This window comes from Sturnus vulgaris, chromosome 1 (genome assembly GCF_052056855.1).
Source record: "Sturnus vulgaris isolate bStuVul1 chromosome 1, bStuVul1.hap1, whole genome shotgun sequence".
In the NCBI taxonomy this organism is placed as follows: domain Eukaryota; kingdom Metazoa; phylum Chordata; class Aves; order Passeriformes; family Sturnidae; genus Sturnus; species Sturnus vulgaris.
The window spans coordinates 91,664,140-91,679,080 of record NC_142243.1 but is presented as its reverse complement, the minus strand read 5'-3'; the positions used below and the strand labels follow the sequence as shown (position 1 = coordinate 91,679,080).

Below are 14,941 nucleotides of genomic sequence, written 5' to 3'. Positions count from 1 at the left end.
TTTTTTGTTCATAGGGGAAAGAGCCCGGCGCAGGCTGAATTGTGCTACTTGAACAAAGCTAAATGGCTAGAAATGTATGGTGTAGATATGCATGTAGTTAAGGTAAGATCCGTGTGATGTTTTATTTTATCAGTGTGAGGTCCCTGCCCTGGTGTGGGTCAGTCCCTGAGGAGTGTGCTTGTTCCGGTTTGGGTTGTCCCATGGGTCATGGTCCTTCAGAAGCCATTCCCACCTGCAGCACTCCTCCCAAGGATGCTTCTCTGTGCATCCCTGTCCACATGCCTTTTGCTGTGTCCCTCAGTTGCTTCCTGTTGTGTCTCCTTCCCCTGGCAGGAGCTGCTTGCTGTTAAACGGGTGAGATGAGGTGTGGGCTCCGTGGATGCAGTGTTGGTGTGGGTCCATCTCCATGGATCTCAGAGCCACTGTGAGCAGCACGTGGCCTCCTCCCACAGAGGGCATCCTGCAGCCTCCTGTTGCCAGAAAATGCCACTTTGCACCCAATACAAATGCATATTCTTCTGCTCTGTAGTGTTAAGGAAATGTGGCAACGTTATTGTTTAATTTAAGACCTATGGATTTTGCAATACTACTGTTTTAAGATTTACACTGCTCACGATTATTTATTCTGTACTTGCTTGCAGGGAAGAGATGGTTGTGAATATGCTCTTGGACTGACACCAACAGGCATATTGATCTTTGAAGGAGCCAACAAAATAGGCTTATTCTTTTGGTAATCTGCTTTTGTGTTATATTCCATTTTGTTAAAATGCTGAAATCTTTCTCCTTTGCATAATGGGATCTTGATGGCAATTTGTAATATTTAATTGGATCTGCAAAGTTTAAAGTCTGAAGGTTAAATCTGAAGGTAGATTGGCCTGGTTTAGAAGCACTACTCTCAAATGTGAAATAGTTGTTAAAATTCTATTCATATTGTTTAATTCTGTTCTTTTTCATTCTTGTATATAGGCCTAAAATCACAAAAATGGACTTTAAAAAGAGCAAACTAACGCTCGTGGTTGTAGAAGATGATGAACAGGTAACTTCTTTCCCTTACTTGGGCCTGATCCAACAAAGTGTGGTGTGTGCTCAGGCTGGTAAGAACACAAGGGAGGCTCAGCACACTGTTGGCCCAGGCTGTGTTTCTCCTACCAAGGACAATAACTAATACCATGCATGCCAACTTCCAAAGCTTTTGTTTCTGCATTTAGGGCAGAGAGCAAGAGCACACATTTGTTTTCCGGTTAGACAGTGCCAAAACGTGCAAACATTTGTGGAAGTGTGCGGTGGAGCACCATGCTTTCTTCAGATTGCGAGCCCCAGCAAACAGTAAATCTAGTAGATCCGACTTCATAAGGCTGGGATCACGCTTCAGATTCAGGTATTTAGTGGAGCAACAGCAATATATTTATCTTTATACAAAAGAACAGGTACAGCTTCCCGCAGAAGGCTGTAGTTTACTTTGTTTATTTCTGTGTTTTAAGTGGGAGGACGGAATATCAAGCAACACACGGGACAAGGTTACGCAGAACTAGTACATTTGAAAGAAGGCCCAGCAAGAGATACCCTTCTCGGAGGCATTCCACTTATAAGGGTGAGTGTTTTTATGCACCTGGGCACTGAATCAGTCATGCAGGTCCCCCATTAAATCCTATAAATGTTGCATTACAATCATGGCATCTGTACCCATTATAAAAAGAATATGTCAGATCACCTAAAAAATCAGAATGTGCATAGAGGTTTTTTTGCCAGAGTTCGTTGTTTCCATCTTCTGTTTTTAATCTCTATCTACAATTAATTCTTCCACCCCCATCTATGGAGTAAGTACCTATGATTTCTTTTGTTGCTCTATTGAGGAAGAAAGAAAAGTTGCAGAAAACCCACTAAGGGAAAGCATGTAATGTGTTTTTGAAGAATGGCTTGTGTCATGTGGGATCGAGCAGTGTCCAGAAGCCTCACTGACTTGCTTATCTAGCCAGACAATTTTAAGGTTATTGAGCAGTCTCGTTATGCAGTTGTTGTGACTTTCCTGACTGTAATGACATGCTGTTCACCTATCCAGATTCTGGCCTTAACTAGCTTGCACTGAGAATTGAGATGCGCTGAATTTAAGTGGAATGACAAGGAATTTATTTCCCTTGTGGTTTTGTAATTTGTCCTTAAAAACTTGAATTTTTTGTTCCATGTAGAAAAACGTAGGAAGGAGCACTGCAAGATAACCCTCTCCAAATTCTGTATTACTTGAGCCTGCAGGTATAGTTGCTGTATGGAGCAAGGCTGCTGTACAGAGCAGAGTGAGATGACATTCTCTTAGAATGTCTTTGCACTCATTCACATTCCCAGAATATAAACCACAGTTCCATGAACAGCCCTTGTGCTATTGTGGGAACATTTTTATGTCTCATTTACAGTGGGGAGAGAGAGCATGCATGCTTTCTAGAGGCTGTAACTCTTTCCCCTGCTTCCTTCCTTAGTACATGGAAGGAGTTTGTTTAACTGAAATGCAAATTTAATAAATCTGTGAGATGCTGTTCTGTGAGACGTGAGAGTCAGCTATATAGTATGGGTTATTTTATAAGTGGAAGAATTAATTTTTTAAATTTTCTTCTTGCCTTAACGGGATCTGACAGACCTGCAGGTTTTGCCTTGAGTTTTAGTGCTTCTGTCTGTGAGATAGAGGGAGAAGAGAGAAAGTGTGGCTTATGCTTAATTATGTTCTTGTCCATTGCAGCCAGTCAGGACTTCTTTCATGCCCAAGTGATCTCCTTCTAGAGAGCTCAACAGCATGTTTGTTAAGTTAATGCAAAAACTCCCTGTAGGTTATTATCTTTCATGCATCTTGTGGCCATTAAGCCCTGTACCTAAATGCAGCCCACAAGGTTGGATTCTCTCCTAGCTCAGTTGCTTTTGAGACTCCTGCAGTGTGTCATTAACTTCATGCATTCGGCAGTCAGTTGGATTTTTACTTTATCACTGAGAGGTTTTTCAGGTCTCTTGAAACACACAGTCGTGAAAAAGGGATGACACACTCCAGTTACTCAGCTGCCACCTTCACCATTCTTTCCAGCCTGCCCAGAGCACAGGCCAAGACTTTTTTCCTCAGGATTACCCAGTGCCTCCCAGGATTCCCAACTGATGGGCTATTTTGGCTACCATCGTTCCCTGCAATAAGACACATGGCCATTACCAGCTTTGTGAATACTCTGGTTTCTATAAGATAGTGAAAATTTCTGCAAGGGGTAGCTTCTGATTTCCAATGGTCTTGATAGTATTGGCATGGCACAACAGTAAGGTGAGGGAAAAAAAAGTGTTTTGGTTGTGCAGAACATACTCTGCCAAAAGTCTTGTTGTGGCATTTGGGAAGAACGTGTTTGTCTGCTGTCATCTCTAAAGGGCTTTCAGTCTTGCAGAGCCAGAGGGAGAGTTGTGTCTTCCTCATTCATACTTTATGCTGTTGCACAGGATTGCTAGAAAGCACAGGGCTGAACCTGAAATTCAGACACTTCTATGCAAATATGTCTGTATGAGGATTACTTTAGCCATAGTGTAACAGCCCAACAACAAGAGCTACAAAGTGGCTGATATTTCACTTGTCTTAAGATTTTGTGTTTGTTTCTTTTTAAGCAAACAATCCTGTGAAAGCAGCACAACTTTGGTAAGTGACTGCCCAAGTTCTCTCTACCTCTCAGTTGCTGTACTCAGGCTAAAAGGATTCTGAAGGCAGTATCTGCTTTAGGATTTGTAGAAACAGATTCTCTGGTGTGGATGAATTGCTTTGGCATGTCTCATTATGCATCATCAGATTCTTCTTGGGGCCTGCCTGCTTCCTTTGTTTAATCTATTTTTTAAAACTATTTTTATATATTAAATCAGACTAAAGTAAAACATACTTCATTTTTACTCACTGATCTTATGCTAGCTTATCAAGTATAACTTGTTCATGTTTTTTAAATCTAAAGCAAAGAAAAAAATTTTACACTCCTCTTTCACATGTTAACTGCTATGATGTATATCTTGAATAAAATAATGATGTCCTTAAGAATATGAATTTTACTTCTCTGTAGTACTTCCCTGAACTAAAAAACATTGTGATGTAGATGCATTGATTACATAAAAGCAAATTTTTTTTCTCTCTTAGTGCTAAAAATACTCCTGAAGTCCATAACTATCAGGTAAGAGTACACTAGTTACAGAGGAAAATGTGGTCATTTTCATATTTTTGCTCTTTATAATTTGTACAGCTGTTTTGCTCCCTTTTCCTTAGTCTGGGGTGAGATTTTCTGATGTGTCAGAAATAAACAGCACCCCATTGAGGTTAAGGAGAAAGTGAAGGGACTCTTGTCTTTTTTCCCCTGTGTTCTTGGATGCTCTGCAAGCTGAATACACTCCATTTGCCATCTTCCTTACCTTCCTTTCCTTTCTATGAAAGTTAAAGCCTTTGGGACTGTGAATGTGATGGGCCCCAGGAGACTGCTCTGTGAGCAAGCTTTTGTCTAGAGCAGCCTCTCACAGTGGGTGATCATGACAATTTCAAAGTTGCAATTACCTCCTTCATCATAACACTTACAGAGTTCATTGCTGGTCAAATGCTTGTTGGGCTTTTTTTAATACACTCCAGGGAAAACATTACCTAGTTTTCATCTGTGCTACTGACAGTCAGTGGGTACTGAGAAAAAGCAAGCTTCCAAACCCTGTATGTGCATGAGAACTTAACACTTTCTATTAAAACTCTCACAAGTGATTTTGTTTTACTGTTTCTCTTCAAGATCTTGTGGATATGAGAGGGAAGTGGTGTCACCAAAGATAGGAGACCTTCTGAAGCCTGCTCTTACAACCTTTCTTACTCTCCACCTTTGATCAAAGTTGACTTTTTTTTTGATCTGCTTTCTAACCAGAAGCACTAGATGTGCCAGGTTGTCTGTCAAACAGGAGGGCAATTTTCTTTGCATTGTCACATGAGTGTGTCCTAATGAGCAGGCTCATCACCAAGAGGCTTTGTGTATGTGTTCAGTGACATGGGAGAAGGTCTGAAGCATTAGGGTTTCTAGGGTTCATGAGGAATGTATTCCTCATGACCCCAGGAAAATAAAAGTTAAAGGTTAATAGGGAGCTTTTATATAATTTCATTAACCAGGTTCAATGTTTTCATTTGCAGCCACAGTATCATCCTAATATACATCCTGCTCAGCCACTCTGGCATCCACACACGCCTGTGAATGTAAGGTAAGCAATCTTCCCTTTGTGAAAAAAAAGATGATTACTTCTTTCTTTATGTTGCTAGTATGAAGATTTGGTGGCTGTATCAGGCAGCTCTCTGAACATGAAAAGCAAACAAATTAGAAGTATGGGATATAGAGACAGTATTGAATAACTTCTAAGTTTGGCTTTGGAATATTTTCTTTTTTTTCTAGTTGATTTCTAATTGAAAATCCAAAATAGAATGTTAGTGATTTCCGGTAAGGGAGTATGTTGGCTAGGGAGCTGCTCTGTAGCTTGATTGCAAATTGATCAGCATTTGTTTGCAATTAATTCCCTAAAAAAGAGAAGAAACTAATTTTGGTGTAAAGTTCAGTTATTAATAATTATATTCTTGCAATGGAGCACTGTTTTCATCTTTTGCAGAAATGTATATGGAAAAATGACAAGTACATGGAACAATTTATCAAGAACTTTACAGATAATGAGTAAAATTACAGCACTGAGTTTTTGAGAACTTTCACAAAAATATTCCTGCATGTGCTGGTGTGCTATCTTCTCGCATACTTTTTTGTTTGTAGCTAGTGATGAGAGACATTGAGTGAAAAGAAATTTTGGAAGAAGTTTAGTCCAATTAAAACCCGCTTGGTGGAATGCACGGTGAAGACATGCACCTGCTGGTGGATATGTGTCTATATGTGTACACATGACAAAAAACAGCCACTTTTTTTATCCTTATAAAAAGTAGCCTTTTTCTATTACTCAGTTTTTTAGACGAATAATTACTGTCTTCAGTGAAAAATTCCAATACCCTAATCTTTGTTTCTCCTTATCTAACATTTATATTCTTACATCATAATAGGTAGACTTTGGTTTTAGTGTGGGCAGGCTCTAGGGATGAGGCTGAGCTTAAAATTAATGAAAAGAATTTGGTGTGAGTTTGAGTCTGAGAATGCAGGAAAAAGGCAAGTATGTTTTTAGAAACACTAGGCAGAGAAGCAGACAGGCACTGTCATCTCAAAATTCCTAGTGAAGAACAGTAAAGCAGATATTAAATTTGTGTTAGAGACAGGAGACTTGAAGTTGTGTAATGAACTTTGCCTGTATTTCAGGCTCAGGAGTCTTCCCGATTTTAGGGTTTCTTTATCCAGTTTATTATGAGCACTTTAAAATGTTCAATTTCACATTATTAAACAGTGGTTGCCAAGAGAGCCTAATGATTTTATAAATCATTTGAGGCTTTGCTGAAATTTTTCTAAAGATTTCATCACTTACAATACCAGTCCGTGACATTTTAAAGGCAAATAGTTCACCCTGGAGCAGAGTGATATTGAAATAAGCACAATAATGTATTGTAGTGTGTGTAGACAATCTCCCCCTTCAGCCCCTACACTGCCTGGGCAAAGACTAAGGTCAGTGAAATATGAACAGTGGCTTTTTTTATAGCAAGGCTAGTAAGGCTGAAAAAGAACCAACCCATACTTAAAAGCTCAGTCGTAGAAGAAAAGGTGCTCAGAATTTTTGTCCCATTCAGGTAGAAGCATTTAAATGTGTGGTTAAAGTAGAAGTTTCAAGTTATTCTAACTTGGAGTCAAAGTGAAAGAATTGGACATTTAAGAACTTGGATAGATTGATTTGAAAAAGCTTATTCTGTTTGACTGTGAACTTGAGATCACAACTACAGATGGATAGAATTATTTCTTCTGGACATGAAGGTCTGGAATGGGCATGGGCTAAAATGAAATGACCTGTGTAATAGGTGTTATATATGGAGCTTTTGTTGAATAATTTATGAAATAGTATGTGGAATTGTGTCTCAGTTTTCATAGTAAAATTCTTTCAGTGAAATTGTTTGCAGATTCTTTCAGTGAAATTGTTTGCAGTTAGCTTAATATTTAACCTTCTGAAAAAACAATTCCAATTAGCAGCTGTCATTACATAACTTTAGAATATATTAAAAATAAAAGGTAGAATCTAAAAACCTTGCCTGCGTTTCTGCTACTATAAAAAAAACTTATCAGAATCATAGAATGTCTTGGGTTGGAAGAGACGTTAAAGACCATCTGGTTCCAACCCCCTGCCATGGGCAGGGACACCTTCCACTAGACCAGGTGGCCCAAAGCCCCATCCAACCTGGCTTTGAACACTTCCAGGGATGGAGCATCCACAGCTTCTCTGTGCAACCTGTTTCAGTGCCTCACCACTCTCACAGAAAAGAATTTCTTCCGTATATATAATAATTGCAGCTTCAATTTGGTAATAAGGTAATGTTAAATGTTGTGGTTTCCTACATAGTGTTAAAAGTTGTTGTTTTATTTATTCCCCACTCCACTGCAGTGATTCAGGGGACACTGTAACCATGTTGAATTTAGTATCTCTAAGCAGCAATAAGTAATGAACAAGTAAGGAAAAACGTATTTTCCTTGTAGTACTTTTGCAAGTCTCAGAAAATTACCTGTACTAACTGTAGACTAGGGGTGTTCTTAAGAAAATGCAGCTCTGTAAATTACAGGCTGCTTTAGTGTTAATTAACTGCACTGGTGCCAAAGGAATGGCAACAACAACAGAAGAGCAAATTTCATTCATAATAGGATTGCCTTTCTTAACCCTTTGCACTTTAAGGATGTACTTTCATGAGCTCATCATTTTGCATGATATGGTTTTTTTTTATTTGTTTGTTGTACAAATTTAGTTTTCCTGTAGCCTCCTCCTCTTTCCCTACCACCCCTTTGGAATTCTGGAGCGTTGATGCATTATGCTTGTCTATAACCTTGCAGACAGACAGGGTTGTTAATGATTGAGCTCTGACTGAAAGCCTTTTGAAATCAGCTAAAAGGTTCCCAGTTGCTTCAGCAGCTTCAGCATCAGACCTGTAGGTCTGTCCCCATTTCCTTCCCGTGCTGTAGCTCGGTGTGCATGCTTAGCACTTGCAGGATGAGCTCATGTTTCTGTGTAGCACTCCTAAGTTGACTTCCATTCCTCACTAACCAATAACTGTGCAAATGGTACAGGCCACCCTATCATGATGACAGGCCCTATTGGAACCCCCCCACAAGTGGAGAGGACAGCAATTTACGGTATATCCAGGAACAGAACCAGAAGAATTTAGGAGGAGTCCAAAGCATGGTGTACCAAGATAAACTCATGACGACTCTCTGAAAAAGAGCCATCTTCATTTCACCTGCCATCTTAGACATCATTGCATTCCATGGTCCTTGTCTGTCTGCAGTATGTTCAAAGTGTATTGTGCATAAAGTGTGTGTCTTTGTATGTGCATCCATCCTTGTTTAGTGTTCGTGGACATTCTTGGGAAAAGTGTTTTCCATATCTTTGTTAAAAAAAAAAAAATCGTGAAAAATATTTTTTGAGTTCTGGTAAGAATTTTCAGCGTCCCAAGACTGGGGGTTTTCATTCTACCCTGGTTTCAAATCTGTGACCCTCTGCCTGCTGTTGAAGATCAGACATTTGTGCCTTAGTTATTTTTATTGCCTTTTTTCCTTTGAGTCAAATTAAAAGATGAAGTTTGAGAGCCTTATTTTTTAGTTGGCATGCAAATAGGAGTTTGGAAGGAGGAAAAAACAGAATTCATACTAGCAATCAAATTGGCTTGTGGGCCACCAACAAAGGGAGCCTACTGAGGCAGTCATAGGGTTGGATGTCATTTGTTTCTAATTTTTGTGTTCTGCAGAAAAAAATAGAGGTGCTTACCTAGCTTTGAAAACAAGTATAGGGAAAGAACACTGTAATAAATTTCACAGAACATATATATATATATTTTTTTTTTTTTTTTTACTTACTGATTATATTGATAGCATTCCCCAATACCATACCTGCTGCTATAAAGGCAAGAATGTTAAAAATTAATCCTTGCTAAAAGGGTGCTGCTGTCATCTTACTTTTAATGTGATTATGGAATTGAACTTTATAATTACATGAAACTACCTACTAATAACTTTTCTCTGAGTGGGTTCAAAAACGCAACATATAATCAGTGCATTAAAAAATGAGCACATTCCAGTGGAATAGCTCTATTTTTTTAAAGTTAGACATTTGTGAAGTTGAATGTATATTTTACAGTCCTGGGACTTTGAATTGGACTGGCTGGTATTTTGATCACTTACAGACTTTTTTGTTATCTTTAAACCAAAAATCTCAGTGCCATCTTCACTTGTGCATTTGTTTTAGTTAGGCCTTATATTTTTGGTCTCTCTGAAGTTGTTGGAATGAATGAATCTTCATTTGGGATGTTTTCAAAATGAAGTAGTTTTTAACTTGATTTTGATAAATACACATTTATAAATGGTGGTAACGATTTTTTTCAGAGCAAATTTGATAGTTTATTACTTTTTGTGAAATACATTTGTTTACAAATGCTATCTTTTATTATTTGTTTTGATCTTTCCTGTATGTGCTAAGTACAAATAAAAAATGTCAATCTTGTTGATCTGGTTATGATGCATTATTTATTTTTGAAAGATTTTGGGGGAGAATGGGTAGATATGCTTGTACCAGATTTCCCCTGTAGTTACTAATGCTGCGGTGGATCAATGTTTCCAGTACAATCTGTAGAGAGGGGAAGACAATAAAGCAATTGTGCACTGAGATGTGGAAATTCCAGAGTAAGCCTAAGGTGAGGCTAAAAATTCCCCAGACTAGTCTTCCTCTATTTCAGCAACAGAAAGAGAAACTTAGTTGGAGCCACTGGAACAAAAGTCTAGCTGCTCCTCTGAAAGCATTCTGGATGAGGGTCCTTCGAATGCTCACATTAAAGTGTGGGGCAATGGTGCTTTATTATTTGTACACCTACATTCATAATACAGTATCATTCTTGTCATATAACCTTGTCAGCTTTCACGTGGTTTGTTTGCCAGTGTTCTACCTCATCCTGTGTTGTTATGTGTGGTGTGGTTTGTTGCTGAAGGTGTACTGAACGAGGGATCCATTCCCTGACAGACTGCAGGAAAAGACAGCCCAAGGCCCAGCTGGTCCTGTAAGTGTTAAAAAGCCTCAGGCACATTGGGGAAGAACAGCCTTGTGTGTTCTGCAGCCTGTGTGTGTCTCCTCGAGGGAAGCACTTGTCATTCTGCTTCTCTGGAGAAGGAGCCCACACATTCTGCACTCCTTTCCACTTGTTCATCCCTCATCTTCCCTGCTGTCTGCAGAAATCTGAACCAGCCAAGTCATGGAGCCTTCAGCTAGGTAAGATGAGATCAGTATCTCTGTCCTTCCTTCCTCTAGACATAGTTGGCTTCCTGTAGCAAATGGGCTAGGATGCAGTTGGGAAGAGGGAGCAGATCTGCCTATTTCCTTTCTGACCCCTGCTCACCTGTGCAACTTACAGCCTGAACAGAGGTGCGTATGGGTCATAATCTGTCTGGACAGGATAGTATAAAAGAGTTGCTTTAAATATGAAAAGGCACGTTGGCAGGTTTTTTTTCCCTAAAATTAGCACAGTTCTAACTCACAAGTTTGTAACAAGTAATAAGTCTTGTGATGCTAAGATTACAAATTTTTGTTTAAAGCAACACAAAACAGTGCAGCTGAAATCAAGATTACACGTAGAGAGGGGAGAGAGAAGAAAACTGGAAAATGTTTTGTTAAGTCTGTTGTTAAACGCAGTAGCAATTTTTATTTAAAATATTGGGAAAGCTCTGTCAAAGAAAATCAATACTGCATCTTAATTTTGTGCTGCTGCGGGAATCTTCTGGTAGTTCATAGGTACAAACTCAATATAAGACCATGATGGCCCTGGTATATGAGTGTTTATACACTGAATGACTGAATTACTTTACCTAGGAGTTCCTCATGAGGAAATGCTGCACAGTTTTTACCAAAGAGCATGTTACACAGTCAATCTAAGTCAATGCATTTTAATTGTGTTCTAAATATACACAGGGAAGTTTGTTTTCTTAAGAAAACCTTGAACATTTCTTAAAGGAGGTAACACTTTTTTAATCCAAATGAAACATGTTCTCAGGGGTACCCATTGAACTGTATATGCAAACTTTCTCCACCCTGTTCTGAAGTGCGTTTGTTGTCTGAAACCTTCTTTTTATAAACCCAGCATACACTTGGAAACTTCTGTAATTTGATTACAGGTGATAAACACTATCCTTGCATCAACTTGTCAGGGGCATGGAGGGGAAGTCTGAATATTGTGATAGGCATTGGAGAAATTACACTGATCTGAAGTCCAACATGGAATCACTTCTTCCATGTGCTGGAGAATTGATACAACCTGGCTGAGGGTACCTTTTGATCACCTCTCTGCACACCTTCGTCCTGTGCTTAATAAAGCTGGAAGCCAGGTCTTCCTTAACAGGGCTCAGGCCTGGCTTTATGCTCTGTGTATTTGGATTTGCAGAGAGATTACCTTTGCCTTGTAATAACCATAATCCCATGTCCTCTCCCCCAGGAGCTGCTGGGGGAATTGAAGAGCTGATGGCACCACATCTGTAACACAAGCTGAAATATATCGTTTTTCAGCCCTAGTCAGGCCCTGGCATGCAAGCTAATGACTAATACTGAATACTGAAATATGATACCTGAAATACAATACTGAAACTGTTGTCATTTTGAATATATTGTTTTAGTGTGGGCTTTTTCTTCAAACTTTCAGCTATTTTTCTCTAGTTGATGTGAGTCACAGGCAAAGTGAACAAAGAGATCAGGATTTATAAAGCATTTCTAAAGCTGGCAGTCAGGGGTTTGCATATGTACAGGAAAGAATTAAGTCCTTCTGGACCGTGTTATCATTGAATTCGTGCAAACTGACCAAGAGGAGGATTGTTTTCTCACATTGTGGATGGCAACAAAGCATATATTGTGGCCTGGTGATGTAAAATGTGATATTCTATTCCTCTTGATGAGCACTGCAGAAGATCTCTTGAGCCTGCCAGAGAAAGTGTCAGAGATTGCAAGTAATTTTGAAAATGGAACTTCAGGTGCTGGCGAGGAATGAGTTGGGGAACATCAAAGGCAGCAGGGGAAAAATGAATGAGAATGAAAATGAAACGGAGTATATCACCTGCTTCTCAGGCATCAAAGTTGGTGAGATGGGGCTCTCAGAGAAGACAGTTCTGCATTGCAGTCTTCTCTTTTCAGAGGAAGAATCTTTTCACTTTTTTTATCAAGCAGGCAGATTTCTACCTACCTCAAAGGAGAGAAGTTTTGATGTACATCCATCTCACCTGACACTCCAGATCTCTGGAATGAGTGTTGGCAATGAGAGGTTTTCCTATTAGTCTGCAACAGAGGGCCAAGGAAAACAGACTTGTAGGGAAATGCTGTCATTGCAGCATTGCTAATGGCAGCTAAAGACACTGCTGGTGCCAGAGCTGCTACAGACCGGCATTAATGGACACAAATTAGGAAATGTGGGTTTTTTTTAGTTGACCTTTAGTTGTGCTTTGAAATGGCACTGGTCCACCAGGACTGGCTTCTTTTGCTAAGACAGAAGTTTCATGTGCTAGCCATGAAACCTTGAGAGCCAGCTTGAACTAACGCTCTGCACCCTAACCAAACTTTTGCTACATTGTGAGGATGGAGATTTTGAACTGTTTCAGGATCTTTTTTCCTATGTTTTGGTCAAACTGCACGTGCTTAGAAAATCACTGTGCTCTTATGCTGCTCCCAAACTTTTGTGTCAAAGAGCTTGCAGGAAAATCAGTCCTCCTTCCCAGCAGGCACATAGAAAGATGCAGCTTTTGGTAAAAAACAATCCTAGTCAAATCAGATCAGAAGAAACATGAGAAGAGATGGACCACACTTTTCTGTCTACCTTTTGCAGTACATGTCAAAGCAGTGTGTGGTGATCATGAAGTTTTCCAGCTTTCCATGTTTTCTACCTACTGTTGTACCTTGAAGTGACTGGCCAAAGAGTTGCCCTTCCTCAGTGTATGTGCTGTTTTCCTTGTTGCCACTGCATCACTAGAAGAAATCACAACAAACAAAAAAAACCCCAAAAAAACTCCAACAGATAATTCAGTTGGAGTTCTTCCATTGGTATGAATCATTTCCAGTAGTAAAGCTACAGAGTAAAGGCTGTTCTCAAGCACTTGCTAATGACTGTTTCATGACTGTGCTTTAAAGCAAAACAACTTACTCTCACAGAGCTGATTTCAAAAATGTTCATCTGAATTTAATTGTAAAGTTCACATGTCAGGCCTCCCTTGCACTGTCCCCTGAGATATGAGTATCTTGCTACAGAAAAGTACAAGCATGTCTGTAATAACTTGCATATTGCTTTTAATTTAGGCATGTAATATACTGTCAGTTTCAAACACGAAGAAGAGATTTTAAAAAATCAAAAACTTTTCTTCCATTCAGCTTTTCTAAAGATGATTTTTCTCCTCCTTCAGTTAGATTCTTGGCAGACTTGGCACACAGATTGGTGGAGATAAGAAGTTCCACCAATGTTATATCTTTGTTTTGTGTTTTTTTGCATAACAGCTTTCTAATGGCTGTGGGATACTCCTTTGGGTTTGGTGGCACTTTATTTTCTGTGATCTGTTGCCTGTATCTCTTCAGAAGAAATCTAGTTTGTCACTATCAGAAGAAGCATTTACGAGGACTGCCATAATCATCATGCCCTCTCAGAACTGAGCAATTGCCAATTTAAAATTAAGGTCAATGTTGAGCTGTGGCTATGGGAACCAATGGAAGTGCCCCTAGGGTTCTGTTTTCAAATTTCCACCACAATTATATTTCCATTATGAATGTACTATCTTTGTAATGTGCTTGATTTTTTTTTTTCATTTTCATCTTTCTTTTCATAGCACTAGTACTATGACCTTTTTCTTTAAAAACTATCAAACAGCAAAATCTGTAGCTCATCACAGGAAAGAGGATGTTTTGGATTACATAAGAACAGATGTTTCATACAGGAACAGTTTGGAAAACCTCCTGGCTTATCAATGTCTTATGTTGATGGATTATAAAAACCACTAATTTTTTTTAACTGAGGCAATGAAAAACATCTACTTTCCAAGTCGCAATGAGAATGAAAGAATTAGCCACACCTAATTAGAAGTAGGAAGTGTACTGATCTAATGCAGTTAAACTCCGGATAAGCAGCTAATTATTTATAAGTTACTTTTTCCTCCCTAAACCCATAACACTCTGTGCTGGAGTTATAATCACAGTAGCTTACCTGCCATTACCAATTCCTGCAATTTTGTCTTCCTTAGAGAAGTAGAAATACAAATCATTAATGAATCTCCAGTGCTCTCTTAATTGTGTAATTGCATAGCAATGAACTCAGTACCTAAACAGATGACAGAGGGGCTGTTCCTTTTCATCTCCAGGGGCCAAGGCCCTGAATATTCAGACCTTGCTGGCGAGCAGCAGAGCCAGCATCACTGTGCCTCTGAGCCGAGTCTTTCTCATCAGTAGGAAAATAGGAGTCAAACAGGAAAGAAGAGCTCAGGAAAAAATGGGTCAGGCAAACAAAAACCTCTACTAAAGAGTTTAGGAGAAGCAGTTTTACAGTGCTATGTGCAAAAGAAAGGAACTTGAGAATGAAAAGCAATGGTTTCTGCTAGAAACTCTGAGAATGGAGAGGAATGAAAGCAGCAAGGGAGCTTTGTGATTTCAGCATATGTGTCTTCAGTACCTGGGGCTCTCTGAATCTGTAGCAAGGCTGATTTGAAGCAAACTTCAAGGAACTTGAATGTAAAATTGGATGCTACTTCTGTATCATAATTTTGAGCCCAGGAGGCCTTTGTTTGTTATTATTCATTTTCAGTTT

The 14,941-nt window shown here is 39.2% G+C and overlaps 1 protein-coding gene across 5 annotated transcripts in view; it reads left to right on the top strand.

Annotated features, from left to right (window-relative positions):
* Positions 1-14,941, top strand: part of EPB41L4B (erythrocyte membrane protein band 4.1 like 4B) — a 166,172-nt gene that overhangs the window by 70,670 nt on the left and 80,561 nt on the right. For 2 of the 5 annotated variants that reach the window (XM_088171664.1, XM_088171657.1), the window contains exons 8-17: positions 15-102; positions 642-730; positions 967-1,036; positions 1,209-1,378; positions 1,482-1,591; positions 3,622-3,652; positions 4,136-4,169; positions 5,153-5,220; positions 7,347-7,457; positions 8,205-8,270. In XM_088171664.1, coding sequence (XP_088027790.1) covers positions 15-102; positions 642-730; positions 967-1,036; positions 1,209-1,378; positions 1,482-1,591; positions 3,622-3,652; positions 4,136-4,169; positions 5,153-5,220; positions 7,347-7,457; positions 8,205-8,270 — 837 coding nt within the window. Of the gene's footprint in view, positions 1-14; positions 103-641; positions 731-966; positions 1,037-1,208; positions 1,379-1,481; positions 1,592-3,621; positions 3,653-4,135; positions 4,170-5,152; positions 5,221-7,346; positions 7,458-8,204; positions 9,900-14,941 lie in introns of those variants that run through there. The other 3 variants (XM_088171673.1, XM_014880505.2, XM_088171683.1) reach the window with 3 other exon arrangements.